The sequence below is a fragment of the Poecilia formosa genome, unplaced genomic scaffold, assembly GCF_000485575.1.
Source record: "Poecilia formosa unplaced genomic scaffold, Poecilia_formosa-5.1.2 Scaffold346, whole genome shotgun sequence".
NCBI classification, from domain to species: Eukaryota; Metazoa; Chordata; class Actinopteri; order Cyprinodontiformes; family Poeciliidae; genus Poecilia; species Poecilia formosa.
Window position 1 is genome coordinate 52,696 of NW_006800285.1, and position 13,274 is coordinate 65,969.

At 37.2% G+C, this 13,274-nt stretch overlaps 1 protein-coding gene and 1 long non-coding RNA gene across 3 annotated transcripts; one reads left to right on the forward strand and one right to left on the reverse strand.

Moving 5' to 3' along the window:
- Positions 1–523: 523 nt before the first annotated feature.
- On the forward strand, positions 524–9,231 carry LOC103153309 (phosphoribosyl pyrophosphate synthase-associated protein 1). Of its 2 annotated transcripts, XM_007574178.2 has the most exons (11): positions 524–968; positions 1,215–1,267; positions 2,163–2,229; positions 2,323–2,495; positions 2,595–2,710; positions 2,803–2,858; positions 2,981–3,126; positions 4,683–4,724; positions 7,310–7,380; positions 8,178–8,324; positions 8,948–9,231. In XM_007574178.2, exons 1-11 carry the CDS (start codon positions 886–888, stop codon positions 9,104–9,106), a joined length of 1,113 nt encoding a protein of 370 aa, XP_007574240.1. In that variant the 5' UTR covers positions 524–885; the 3' UTR covers positions 9,107–9,231. The 2 variants fall into 2 exon arrangements, with proteins under 2 accessions (XP_007574240.1, XP_007574241.1); XM_007574179.2 differs by lacking the exon at positions 4,683–4,724 and having other exon boundaries at positions 526–968.
- LOC103153308 (uncharacterized) lies at positions 3,967–11,792 on the reverse strand. Its single transcript, XR_001658939.1, has 2 exons — positions 11,454–11,792; positions 3,967–4,275 (listed from the first exon to the last, which is right to left on the reverse strand). It is a non-coding gene; the product is annotated as an uncharacterized LOC103153308 (long non-coding RNA).
- Between the last annotated feature and the right edge of the window lie 1,482 nt (positions 11,793–13,274).

Genomic DNA, 13,274 nt, shown 5'->3' on the forward strand with positions numbered 1-13,274 from the left:
TATTTTAAAAGTAAAATGTTAGCTGACTCGTCATTTTTGGCTAAAGTTAGTTGGAGGCTTTGTGAAATTTCAAAAGACTCTTATAGTTTAATGTGTCTGAATAAAACTATATAATTTTTTTTGTCAAAACTAACACTTTTTAAGCCTCATTTTTCCCCTTCACTCAATACTTGAATTTATTATTTTTGTTATAGAATTATCTCATGAAGGATTGCATTAATCCAATGAAATTAATCCAATGAAATATTCACAGATTTTAATGTCAAGATATGTAAAACACATCAAGATATGTGTTTTACATATCTTTGCATAAAGATATGTAAAACACATATAGATAAACAAACATCACGTGGATGGTATTTGCTTATCTTATTTGCTCTGTCGTACAGAAATAATGTGAAATTGTAAATATTAAATGTAAAAAAATAAAATGCTTGTAGTTTTAGTTCTTCACACAGCACTGGTTTTGTATCAAAATGCTGTCGAGTCGTTTACACACACGCACACACTGCAACGCGTAGCCAGCAATATTGACCCAGTGACCACTCCGTAGTTCTCAAATGTGGATCGCTGTTAGGTTACCATGCAACCTGATAGAGCATAGGCTGGATCATTTGTCTTTTCGCGAGTAATACATGTAATTAGACACGCTAACTTAACTGTATTTATTTCCCTGTTATATTTAGTCAAGTTTGTGTCCCACACCGAGCTTTTTCTTCTCGAATAAATTAGCTCACTTACTGCAGACGCTAGTGTGCGGCAGTTAGCTAGCCGACGACAGCGTCGTTAAAAAAAAAAAAGCTAAACGTTCCTGTTTTGTTGGGTTAAAATAAAGTGGCGTTTCTGACTTTAGTTTCTGTGACATAAAAATACTGAACTTGCAGAATGAATGTCGCTAAAAGTGGCTACCGTGTGTTTTCTGCAAACTCCTCCGCTGCTTGCACAGAGTTGGCTAAGAAGATAACAGAGTGAGTACTCCAAGCACTAGTTAATGTTTAGCTATACTCGCATGTATTCAGGTACTTAGGTGTGTTCGGGTGTAACTACTAACTGACAAATAAAGGGATATTACAGGAGGCAGAGCAGGTTCAGGTGATTTGTCATTTATAGTATATTGTAATCATGAATGAATGAACAATGTTAGAAATTCAGCAAACCCTGAGATCACACAATTATTTGAAAAGTGCATGCAAAGGTATGCTTTTGTTTTACAGGAGGTTGGGTGTTGAGCTGGGAAAATCTGTCGTCTTTCAGGAATCTAATAGAGGTAAGAGAAAAAAAATCGAAAATCCCCCACTCGGGTAGGTGATTTCTGATTTATTTATATCTGTGCACATTTTATTTATTCCCTGCCCTCTTTAAGTTATTTTCAGTTTTAGCAGCTACAAGGTGGTCATCGCTTACTTTGACCACCTCTAGTTTTTTTCCCCCCTCCCAAATACTAAGAAAACATATGCAAAGGTTTGAAAAACGTTTTTTGTAATGCTGCATTAATGGCCTGAAAGTTGAGAAGGCTTTTATTGCCATCGCATCATTTTACACAGAAAAATAACACAGTTCTCTAAGGATTATAAACAATTTATTTCATTTTTCCATGCCTCCCAAACAAGGAGTTATCTTCTGACATAAAGATCAGCAAACATTTACCTTAGTTGAATTTCATGGTTTTTTTTTTTTATGTATATATATTTTCCATTTTGAAGAGTGGTTAAGATAAATGTCTTTCTTTTGAGTAATCATCTAATCTAATCTTCTAGACAATTTGATTAAAAATCTAATAATGTGGTGATTTTGCCCCATCCCCCTTTTTTTTTTAAGATAAATTATTTAGCATGTCATTATCACGCAACAGTGAACTTTCAAGTTATTTGAAGACTTTTTACATATCCTGAGCAGGACACCGAATAAATCAGTATTTTACTGATTTATTCACATGCTCTGATTATGTGTATTAAAACTAAACACAGGCTTTTAAAGTTGACTTAAAGTTTAAGAAATTATAGTTAGAAATATCAGTGTTTCAATTCATATGATAAATTGAACCTTTATTTACAATAAGCAAATGTTCCAACATAAAATACTAATTGTTTGTATAGCGTTTGTTTATTTTCAGCTTGTAAATTGCAGTTTGTGTGAAATGACATTTTCCTCCCTTTATATAGAGACAAGAGTGGATGTGAAAGAGTCTGTTCGTGGGCAGACCATCTTCATTATCCAAACCATACCAAGGTGAGCACAGAAAACTTGCTCGTTTTTATCACAGCTGGATTCTTTTTCTAATCGAAATCTTTAACTATCTCTTCTTTATTTTTCTATAACCAGAGATGTCAACACAGCCATCATGGAGCTCCTCATTATGGCGTATGCTCTTAAGACGTCCTGTGCGAAGAACATCATTGGAGTTATTCCTTACTTCCCCTATAGCAAGCAGTGCAAAATGAGGAAGAGGGGCTCCATAGTTTGTAAACTGTTAGCTTCAATGTTGGCTAAAGCAGGTACAGGAATCAAAGCAAAACTGAACTGCAGAATTAAAAAAAAACAACAAAAAAAAAACCTTCTCTAATCAACATTTTATTTTTTGTGCATTTCTGAAGGATTGACACATATCATCACCATGGACTTGCATCAGAAAGAGATCCAAGGCTTTTTCAGCTTCCCGGTGGATAATCTGCGAGCCTCCCCGTTTTTGATTCAGTACATACAAGAGGAGGTGGTTGTTGTGTTTGTGTCTTCGTCTTATGACATCAATTGAAACAAGAGTTTGGAAGAATTGGTAACATCTGCTTTCCTTTATTCGGGTAGATTCCTGATTACAGAAATGCTATAATTGTGGCAAAGTCCCCTGCTGCAGCTAAAAGGTATCAGACGTTGGGCAACATTTACATTGATGTTACATTGAAATCACAGTAGAGGCCTAGTTTATCCTTTTATCTATTTTTACCTATTCGAAGTATTCACGGGTTGTCTTCTGTCCTTGCAGGGCTCAGTCCTATGCGGAACGTCTCCGACTGGGTCTGGCTGTGATCCACGGCGAGGCCCAATGTGCCGAGTCGGACATGGCCGATGGAAGACACTCGCCGCCGTGTGTGCGCAACACCACAGGGCACACGGGACTGGAGCTGCCTAGTGAGATCCCGGTCTTTCTTCTTTTAGAACTTTACTTTATCCAAAATTGCACAAATAATATCTGTCACATGTTGTTGTTTCATGCAGTTACGTGACTTTTTTTATTGATCGGTTTCCCAAAGTTTTAACATTTAAACACATGCTTTGACTTGTTAGATTAGAAGAATGTATCTTCTTGACCACAAACTATTACAGACATTATGAACCAAAAATGAATGTAGCATCATTAACACAGCCTCGTTTACCTTTCGGTGACACGTTGAGATGTCTGCATTGAAAGGGTAGTTAACAGTCTAATACAACTTCTACATGTGCTAACCTCTTTTGAGCTGATGATTGTGCTGTTTCTCACTCATACCATTACTCATACTCAAAGTAATTGAGTTTATGTCATTGCATGACCTCACAGATACACAACTTCTACTCACAAAGCATCCGTAGCAGTCGACCGATAGTAAGGCCCCCCACCTCACACTGGAATAAGGTTATATTATGAAATGAAGGATCTGCCAGGTCTCAGAGTAATCTTCTGTGGCATATTAAAAATACAGCGTGCAGCATTACACGTGAAAATCAGTGTTTTGCGAAAGTGCACACACCTCCAAATTGTGCATACAACTTGGCTGATGAAGGTCCGAAGGGGGGTACGAGGTCCCTGGGTTATAGTTTGGATGCAAATGTATTTGTTACATTTCAGTGAGAAGGCTGGGCATTATATTTAGAGATGAGAACGAGGAGTAAAAATGTTTGCACAGGTTTATGGAGGTTTAAAATACAGTTCTAAAATGGTTGCAATGTGTATCATTAAAAAAAAAAAACACAACAACAACAACCAAGCTTTAGAACATTTGTGTAATCAGTTCACAATGAAAAACATTTATTTTTGGCTTTTTCTCCTGACCGATACACACAACAGGCAAAACAAATTATATGCTGATTGGTGAGCTAGAAGCTGTACATGTAAAAATGGATGAAAAAAAAAAAACACTCCTGGGGTTCTTTAAAGGCAAGGTGGAGAAGCAGAAATCTTCTATATGTATGATTTTAGTACAGATTGGGACAATCTGTGCGGATGTGAAGTCCGTGGTGAAGTCCTGGATTTCCCATAATCCAGCAGGGTCCTAGCAATCTTTACGGTCCCAGAGAAGTCTAGTGTGGAAGGAGTCGAAGCAAGAAAATATTTAAAGAAACGTCTCCTTCGCTTGTTTCCTGCCACATATTTGATCATTATGCGTTAGGGTGTCATCAAAAGAGAACCAAAATCAAATAGGTGTGTCATTGGCAAATGACTCCGATTGAATAGTCTCAGTACTTTTTGTGTTCCCATGCTTAACTTTGAGATGATAAAATCCACTTATACATTTTTTTTTAACTAACAAAAAAACTTTGTCTTAGACGTTTCAGTCAGTCTGCTTTATTAATATTATTTTTCAAATTGCTTTCAACCCAGATTTTTCTTCTTTTTTTTTTTTTCTTTTTAAGTCTTGGCATACAGTGTGTATCATGTGTTATACTTGTGCATTTGTGTTAATGTGGTGTTTATTTGTCGACAATAGCAGGCAAACAACAAGCTCCGTTCCCTGGCATAGAGCTTCCAAGTACGACCTAAAGTTAATTTATATCTGACCATGAAATGATTCCTCTTCAAATTCTACTTCAATTTGTGCATGCGTAGAAAAAAAAAAGGGTTTGTCTTTGCATCTTGAGAAACATACAGTCTGGATTCACGAGGGGGAGTTGGTGGAATATTGACTCTCCAACTAATAGAGCCTGACATTGTTGAATTTTTTAAATTTTTTTTTTATTTATTTTTTTGTCCAATTGGCCGTTTGATCTCCACTTTTCTCCCAGCAGCAGTTTGTGTGGCGCGTTTGTCTTGAACTGAACAGACGTCATATTTACTGCACCTTCGTCTGATTCCAGACAGCTGCTTCTACAAGATGGCTTAAACTTTCTTTGTTTTGTGGTGCTCTAATTTTAGTTTCCTTAAATCAAACCAGAACTGCGTCAGTTTTTTATTTTTATTTTTTGTTTTTGTTTTTTTTTTTCTGTTGGACTCATCTTGCCAATCAACACATGCTGCCATTTTTAAACCACTTTTAACCTGATTAACCTTGTGTCATGATTTGCATGTAAGGAAACAATGAAGCATGCTTTAAGGATCTGTTACTAGAAAGTCAGTAGGAATGTAACGATTGACAGATTCCAGCATTTAATCTAGAACCGTCAACAAAAGATGCATATTGGCAGATTTTATTAATCCTTTCTTAAAACAGTAAAAGTCTAACCAGACTTTTTTCAGGTCGTTACACGATGCAGCACAGTTGGATTTTGGTAAACTGTATTTTAATCACAACGTGGATTCTGCTGTTCTTGGTGTACATAGTGATTCCAGGTTTTCTCACACTGAGGGGGCTGATTGAAATTCACTGTTCTGCAAGGCATGCTTTTTTCCTTTCTTTGCTTTCTAAAACTTTTCCTTCACAATCAGCTTGGCTTGCTGATTGTTTACCAGTTGATTGTTTCCTTAAAAAAAAAAATCCCTCTTGATTGCCTGCATTTACATGCACACCGGTATTTTTGAAATGGTTCTATGCATTTTGTTAGTTTTTGTAAAGATTTTTGGTAAATCTCATAGAAAACTCTGCCTTAAACATCAACCATGAATAACTTTAATGCCTTATTTTGCAGTTAGAATTGGATGTGTATGAGTTTTTACATGGACAGCCCTGTTCAGGATGTTTACATGCACTCATCACTGATGCGAACCTAAGAATGGTTCCTACGTCGTACAACTTAAGTAATTCAACTTAAGTCATTTTTAAGCATAATGATTGATTGCACAAGTTTGAAGGTATTTAGAAGTTTCTGTAATGAACACAGGGTCAACATTTTACAAAGATGGATACACACCCGCTGGATGTATTTATGTATTATTAGAGACGCTTACATATATAAATGTCTCTTTTTAGCAAGTTGCATTAGAAGTGTAAGTATTTTCTGTAGCTCTCAACAAGCTCCTGGCATAATTCTGACTGGATGTTTGAGCACTTTTCGTAAAGTAAATTGTACACTTCATTTTAACGACTTGCGTTCCCAACACTGGCATTTTTTTTTTTTTCAAACATAATTCTCTAATTTTTTGTGCACTCAGAGGAACTTAAGGAAGAAAAAACAAGACCTTCTCAAAGCTCCAAATTGAATTTTAACTTTGCTTAAAAATACCCCTCCCCCATTTCCATATTTGTCAGGAAAACCACCCCATGTTGATGATCTCTACTACTTCTGATGAGAATTATTATTTAAATATGCAGCCAGAAACGTGCTGATGGTTGAGGAGCAAATTGCAGTAAAGCATGAGTGTACGTAAACTTCTGACTGGACCTGTAGATAGCACTGCGGTCGTATGTTTTCAGCAGACGAACGTCGATGAGGCCAGGATATTCAGACGTTGTCATAAGCTAAACAGCTGCATGAGTGTATGTTTAGATTCCGTATTAAAAATGGTGAGCCAACTCATTGTAGCTGATGAAGCCAAACTAAGTGGAGCATAAATATGGCTTATTTAAAATGTTTTAAAACAACAATATGACTAATGGGGGGTGTGTGTGTGCATGGAAATGTAGGCTGTTCGCTGGCAGCGCTCAGATTTGACTGACCGGTTCAGAACATTGGCAAGTGTGTATGAAGGATCTGTCATCAGTGCTTGCCACTGTTGGTGTGTGTTAAACTGTCTGTTTGAGGACTGCTGCTATAGCCTGGGCCTGAAGGTGTGTGGGTGTGGGTGTCTATACAGGCAGTTTTTTCTTTTTTTTTGGATTGGGTATCCTGGGCTGAAACTCCTTTTGTCATTTGACCCTTGCATGGCATGCTTTGCACTAGGTTAGCCTTCCAGCTTGATCTCCTAAGAAGTAGGAGGGGTAGAATGGAGGGGAGGGGGTACATGAACCAATGACTTTGATTAATTGATCGTCATTTTAGTTTAGCTTTACATTTTTAGAAATCAAATTTAGTAAACCAAAATATATATATATATATAAATTGGAGAGCTAGATTGCTCAAAAACCCTTTTCTCAACCCATTTTACCCAATCTACTTAGATTTAATCTTTGATTCCTAAAAAAGAAAAAAAGTTACTCTTAACTAAGTAATACGAGGTAACCCGATTTTCTTTCCATTTTAGTAATGATGGCCAAAGAGAAACCTCCGATTACTGTAGTTGGAGATGTCGGCGGAAGAATCGCCATAATAGTGGTAAGATTCTTCAGATGCAATATTAAAATCTTTTGTACTTTGAATGTCTGAATATATGAATACATGTTAATAGGGGTGCACAGATATGAAAATTTTGGGTGATAATTACCAATCTGTAACAATATCATATATATATATGTATAGTGTATATATCTCACTGCACATTTGACATTGTATAAAGGCGACCACTCCACCTAAATTACCTCTTTTCTTTAAACACTCCCACAATCCTGTGCTGCTCCCACCCGTCCTGCATCGTCTCAGGGTGGAAATAAACACCAACTGTGAACACCAGCCCAGTTTTGCTTATCAGACCGACCCCAATATGTAAAAAAGAAAAGCCAAAAATCGGCCTATGTCAATTCAACGTATATCTTTAGCTGCTAAAAGATGTGAACTCCCAATTACTCCAACCTCAAGGTGTTTTTATGTCAATACACAATATGCTATGGTGCAGAGAAAGTACTGATTGTAAAGAATTGAAAGGTCACAGTTTTCACAACTAGTTTTTAAATGTCTTGCATGTGCAGATGAATCTGTGTTTTTAACTATTTCCAATAGAGATGGTGATAGAGAGACTGTATTGGCTTCCTTTCCGTGTGTGTTAGATTGTGTTGTGTTCTGGAATGTGGTGTGTTTTCTGAAGCCTCTTTTCTGCGACCCGTGTTGTTTTTCTGCTACAGTGACTCCTATTCCCTCTCCCCCCTTTTTCTTGGTGTCATTGGTTGCCTTCTGTCGATTCTAACTGGGTGAGCGAGTTAAAATATTTTAACCACATTGTTGTTTTTTCTGCTCAGGATGACATTATAGACGACGTGGGAGACTTTGTTGCTGCTGCAGAGATCCTGAAAGAGAGAGGGGCGTATAAGATCTACATCATGGCCACCCATGGTTTACTTTCTGCAGATGCTCCTCGTCTCATAGAGGAATCGGCTATCGATGTGGTGAGAACGTAGAACCTTACCGTTTTCAGATGTGTGCGCCTCGATTGTTTTCTGTTTTTCTTCTGTGAAAACATGTTGCACACGAACTGAACTAAAGAAGATAGATGAGAACAAACTTCAGCTTTTGTTCTTTAGAACAGTGTAGGATAACGTACTTCCTTTTAATGGGAACTCGATCTGAACTGTCACTCATCGCACTTCTGTTACAACAAAGAGTTATTGTTTTCAGCAGCGTCATTTTTATTAGCCGTCGGTTTCTGTTCCTAAAAGCTGCCAGGTGTTCAGAAAACGGTAGTTCCAGAACATTTCTTGTTAACCAGACATTTCCACGGTAGTTTGTATTTACACCAACTCGCAAGTTAACTATTCACAGAAGTTTGTTTTTTGTTCACGTTTTGTCATTTCACAGCCACAAACATTGCAGTTAATTGATTGACATTTAATGTGATGAACTAACACATTATTGTGGAGAGGAAGAAAAATTACATTTTCAAAATATTTCACTAATACAGTCACATTTGTGAGACAGCAATCAAAATATTTCCATCAATTTATTTCAAATTGAGAATTTGCAGTCTGCTGTAAAAAAACGGAGTGAGCATGATCTGTTCTTGTGTATTCAGGTGGTTGTGACAAACACGGTGCCCCACGAGGTGCAAAAGCTGCAGTGTCCAAAAATCAAGACGGTGGACGTCAGCATGATCTTAGCCGAGGCCATCCGCCGCATCCACAACGGGGAATCAATGGCCTACTTATTTCGCAATATTACAGTGGATGACTAAGGAGCGTCAGTGGCAGACGCCTCTGCACCTTTTACTAACGAAACGCTGTTCCACGTGTTGTTTTTGATTGACATGCATACATGTAATCCTGATTCAGTTAAAGAACTTCTCAAAAATCGACCAAATAATTTGTCTTCTTTCTAAAATGTGTGTTTTTTTTTATTTTTTTTTCTTCCCTTTCTAAAAGAGAAAAACCTTCAAATCCAAGGCGAGCACACCTCAAAAAGAGCGTACTTTGATGTTTTGAAACGAAAGGCGAGGATTGTATGAAGTGGCGTTGTTGCTAGCAGCTGTTCAGAAACATCGACTACGGTTAGATTTCAATGGAGAAGTGATTACAAAATGCGGTCGTCCTGGAAGTAGTGAAACTGAAGATGGGAATCTGTGTTTTGACAGATGAGCGAGGTGCGACACTTTTAGCCTGTTTTCAGCCCCGTCTTCCTCCTCCGCAGTGTAAATGAAGTCCGTGCCAAAATCTAAGAAGCCATACAGTGAAATATAAACGCATTTGAGTGACCTGTGATCCCGTGTGGTGCTTTGCCATGCTGTGTTGTATCAGGCCTTCCATAGATCAGTGTTTGCACAAAGGTAGATCTGTTTATGGGGGGAACAAAGAGGGTGGCATTTACTTCATTTTAAAAAAATACACATAGTTTCATGTAAATCCAAAAAATATATATATATCTATATATTTATAATCCTAATTTTGGTGATTTTTTTTTTCAGTTTTTCTTGCTTCTAACTTAAATACCAGTTGTGTTTTTGTCATGCACTACAAAAAGTTCATATTTTCACGTTGAGCCTAATCTGCAGAGAATAGATGGACATCTTAGCAAAGAAGAGCTTGTTGCTTTTCGCAAGAAATCCAAACCAACACACTCCATTCTTATTTTATTTTATTTTTTCAGATTTTTTTCCATATTATGTTGCCTCATTATCTCACAGCAAAACATTTTACAGAAGCCCCACAGGTCAGTTCCTTTCACAGCTGTACTTGTTGCGTGATCGGTTAACTAAATTGCAGTACTGAATTGAATATTTCAAAATGGCCCCCTATTTCACTCGCCATTAGTTAAACCTAGTATTATATAAGTTGATTTTTTATTTCTGTGAAAACGTGCCCTGCCATCCATTCGTTTTTTTTTTTTTGATTATTTATATTCTACTGAATTCTGTGTTTTAGGATGGAGCCACATTAATTTCAGAAATACACTGAATTTAGGCTTTTTTTAAAGAAAAAAAAAACCGAAGTGGATTTTAGATGCTGGAGGGCTGTTTCGCTTTGCTTACTTTTTGCTCAGGGAATATACTTTAGATGCCAATGCACATTTATTTGTTCCTGAGTTTGTCAGGCTGTGTTCACTACCTGCTGCACGTGTTTGAATAAAAATAATAGCATTTCGTGAAAATGTCTTCCACGCAGCAGCAATGTGACTTGGCAATGTGCTTTGGTTAAAAAAAAAAAAAAAAGGCTAGATTGTTTTTTTTTTTTTTTTTTCTTAAAATATTAATAGAAGGACATTTGAAAATGTTAAGCTGGTTTTTGTGTTAGCATGAACCTATGAAGTGACACTCCCATTTAAGCTCTAACTGCATCCGTCTTGAATGCATTTGGTAACGACTCGTCCCGGGTTTCCTCTCCTTAGCCTTCTGTCTGACTCCGTGTCTGTAAATGTAGATGAAAATAAAGTAGCTGCCTCTTTCTCTGGCTCCTTTCATGTAGTTATTTTCAGTTTAAATGCACTCACAATGCCCTTTTCTGTGTTTATGGAAGCTGTTTTCCCAATTACGATACCACTAAGAAATTAATTAAAGTGAGAAACACTTGCCGAGGATTTTCTCTCAACACATTGTCAGATTTGTTAGACATCCACTAAGCTGCGTTTCAACACAAAAACTCAAAAATCCTGGTTTCACTTTGGCTTATTTGAACACTTATTCATGGAGCTGTTAGGTTTTTTTCACTGCGGACTGTACTTGTGCATTGCATGTGACCGCAAATCAGTAGATAACTGGTTTGAAACTTTGACACACGTGGTTGTTTAGCCAATGCAATGATCCTACACAAATTAATAAAGCAGACCAAGGCTTAAGACTTCTTAAAAATGTAACCAACCAAATGACCGGTGCAGATTATACGGAGTTAAAGATGTAATTTTATTCTGTTACACATTTAGAATAGGTAGCTAAGAATCAATCTATTAATTTCACTTGATTAAAACGACAAAAACAATTCTTGACTGAATGCTAAATCAAATCTCTATCCCTTCAATGATGCTACTGATAAATAATAGACAATTTAGAAATAAGAAAACACTGAATGATGAACATTAAGTGCCAAACTCACCTCAAACTCCTGAAGGCAGAACTTTTGAAACGACACCGAGAACATTTGATGCAGACAAAGGTCAGAGATCCTGTACTTGCTCCAAACTTCTCAGGTAACTAAGCTGCTCTGAGGAGCTTGGACCAAGTCCAGGAGCGGACCTTTTGAGAATTTAAGCAGCGCAGCGGCAGCACGTCCATCTAAAAGAAGCTTCGTGGCCTTCATAAAAATTTTAAGCGCACCTGGGCTCTACCCGGGGGGAAGGGTCTGCCACCGTGTCTCCAGTAATGTAGCAACAAAAGAGAGGAGCAGCTGTGAGGTTAAAGAGCACAAAGAGGAAGCAAACGTCTGTTGCAGGTCGCTTCCTCGTTTCGTACGGGCGAAACAATTCACCTCGGCTGTTAGCTTTTAGAAAGAGGAAGCACCCTGGAGATTTTGTGACGGGCTTTATGAGGATATAAAAGTGTCAGCTGAAATTACAATAGATCTTTATCAAGAGGTTGAATCTACTGAGTAGGAGAGGTCTGTAAAAAAAGACAAAGAAAATAAAAAAATACTTATGTTGAATAAGGATGGAGATAATATATTCAGAAGTGGGCAGAGTACCCAAAAATTGTACTCATGTAAGAATAGCACTGCTTCGTATAACATATTTATACTCAAGTACAAATGTTATATTTGTCCAAGAAATTACTCAAGCAAGAATAAAAAAAGTATTTAGGAAAATGTCTGCTCAAATACACAGTAACTGATCAAAACCTCGATCACTTAATATTTAAAAATGACATCATCTCAAATAAAGCCATGTGGATATTTTTGGTATTTTAAATATCAAAATGAAAATATTTCATATGAATAATAACAAATCAGTTTCTTTCGGTATAAAACTTGTGAAACTTTAACAAAAACTGCAGGTATGTTAAAAACTTTAACACACAATTGCAGGTGTGTGTCTGGTGAATTTTAGGCTAAAGCTGATCTTGATTTGGTGAAGTTATTCACAGTCGGACGAGTATCCAGAAATTTTACTCAAGCAAGAGTAGTGATGCTTCATAGCAAAATTACTCAAGTAAAAAAGTAGACCACAGCAAAAATACTCCTAAATATACGCTTGTTGTCCGAAAAATTAGCCAAGTAAATACAACTAATTATTATTCAGCTCTGGATGTATTATCTATCATTTGGTTCATCACTCTTAACGTTAGATAATCATAACCTCACATGTTTGTATCTCCAAAAGCTGAGCCAAAGTACAAACAATGCACTCTTTTTTTGGTTCCATGGCAGTCGGTGTAGTTAATACAATCTTGTGCGTCACACTGCGGTTTGCTTCACTGACGCATTCACAAGCAGCGCCTTCCTCTCCCTGAAAGGGGCGTACGATGCTTTAGAGTCTGCGGATTTTGCCTCATTCTAACGTTTTTGCAGGTCCTCCCTCCATCTTTTCATCGGCCTTAACCAGATCCCCCCGTCGCTGCTGAAAAAATAAGCTTCCCCTTTTAGCGAGATCCATGCACACCATGGGGAAGCTGTGCTCGAGCTGACATGAGGTTTTATTTTCCCCAACAAGCTAGATTAGGTGAAAGTAACTTTGTTTTTTAGCTTTGCTTTGTCTGTGTTTTTCAGGGTTTCATCATTCCAGTCAGTAAATGCAGGTGGGCATGTCTGGGTATTTGGGTCACAGTAAATTGGTAGTAGTTTGCTTCTTCCACTTCACAATCGCTACTTTGTATTGGTCTATCTAATAAAATTACAATCAAATACGTGGAAGTTAGTTTTTGTAAACTAAAAAAATATGAGAAAGCTCAAATTATTAAGAATTATTTTGCAAGGAACTGCAGA

Coding starts and splice junctions, on each gene's coding strand:
- LOC103153309 (XM_007574178.2), top strand. CDS start 886: ATGAATGTCGCTAAAAGTGGCTACCGTGTGTTTTCTGCAAACTCCTCC. Junction 2,859..2,980: donor TCCCCTGCTGCAGCTAAAAG/GTATCAGACGTT, acceptor CTGTCCTTGCAG/GGCTCAGTCCTATGCGGAAC. Junction 4,725..7,309: donor CCCTGGCATAGAGCTTCCAA/GTACGACCTAAA, acceptor TTTCCATTTTAG/TAATGATGGCCAAAGAGAAA.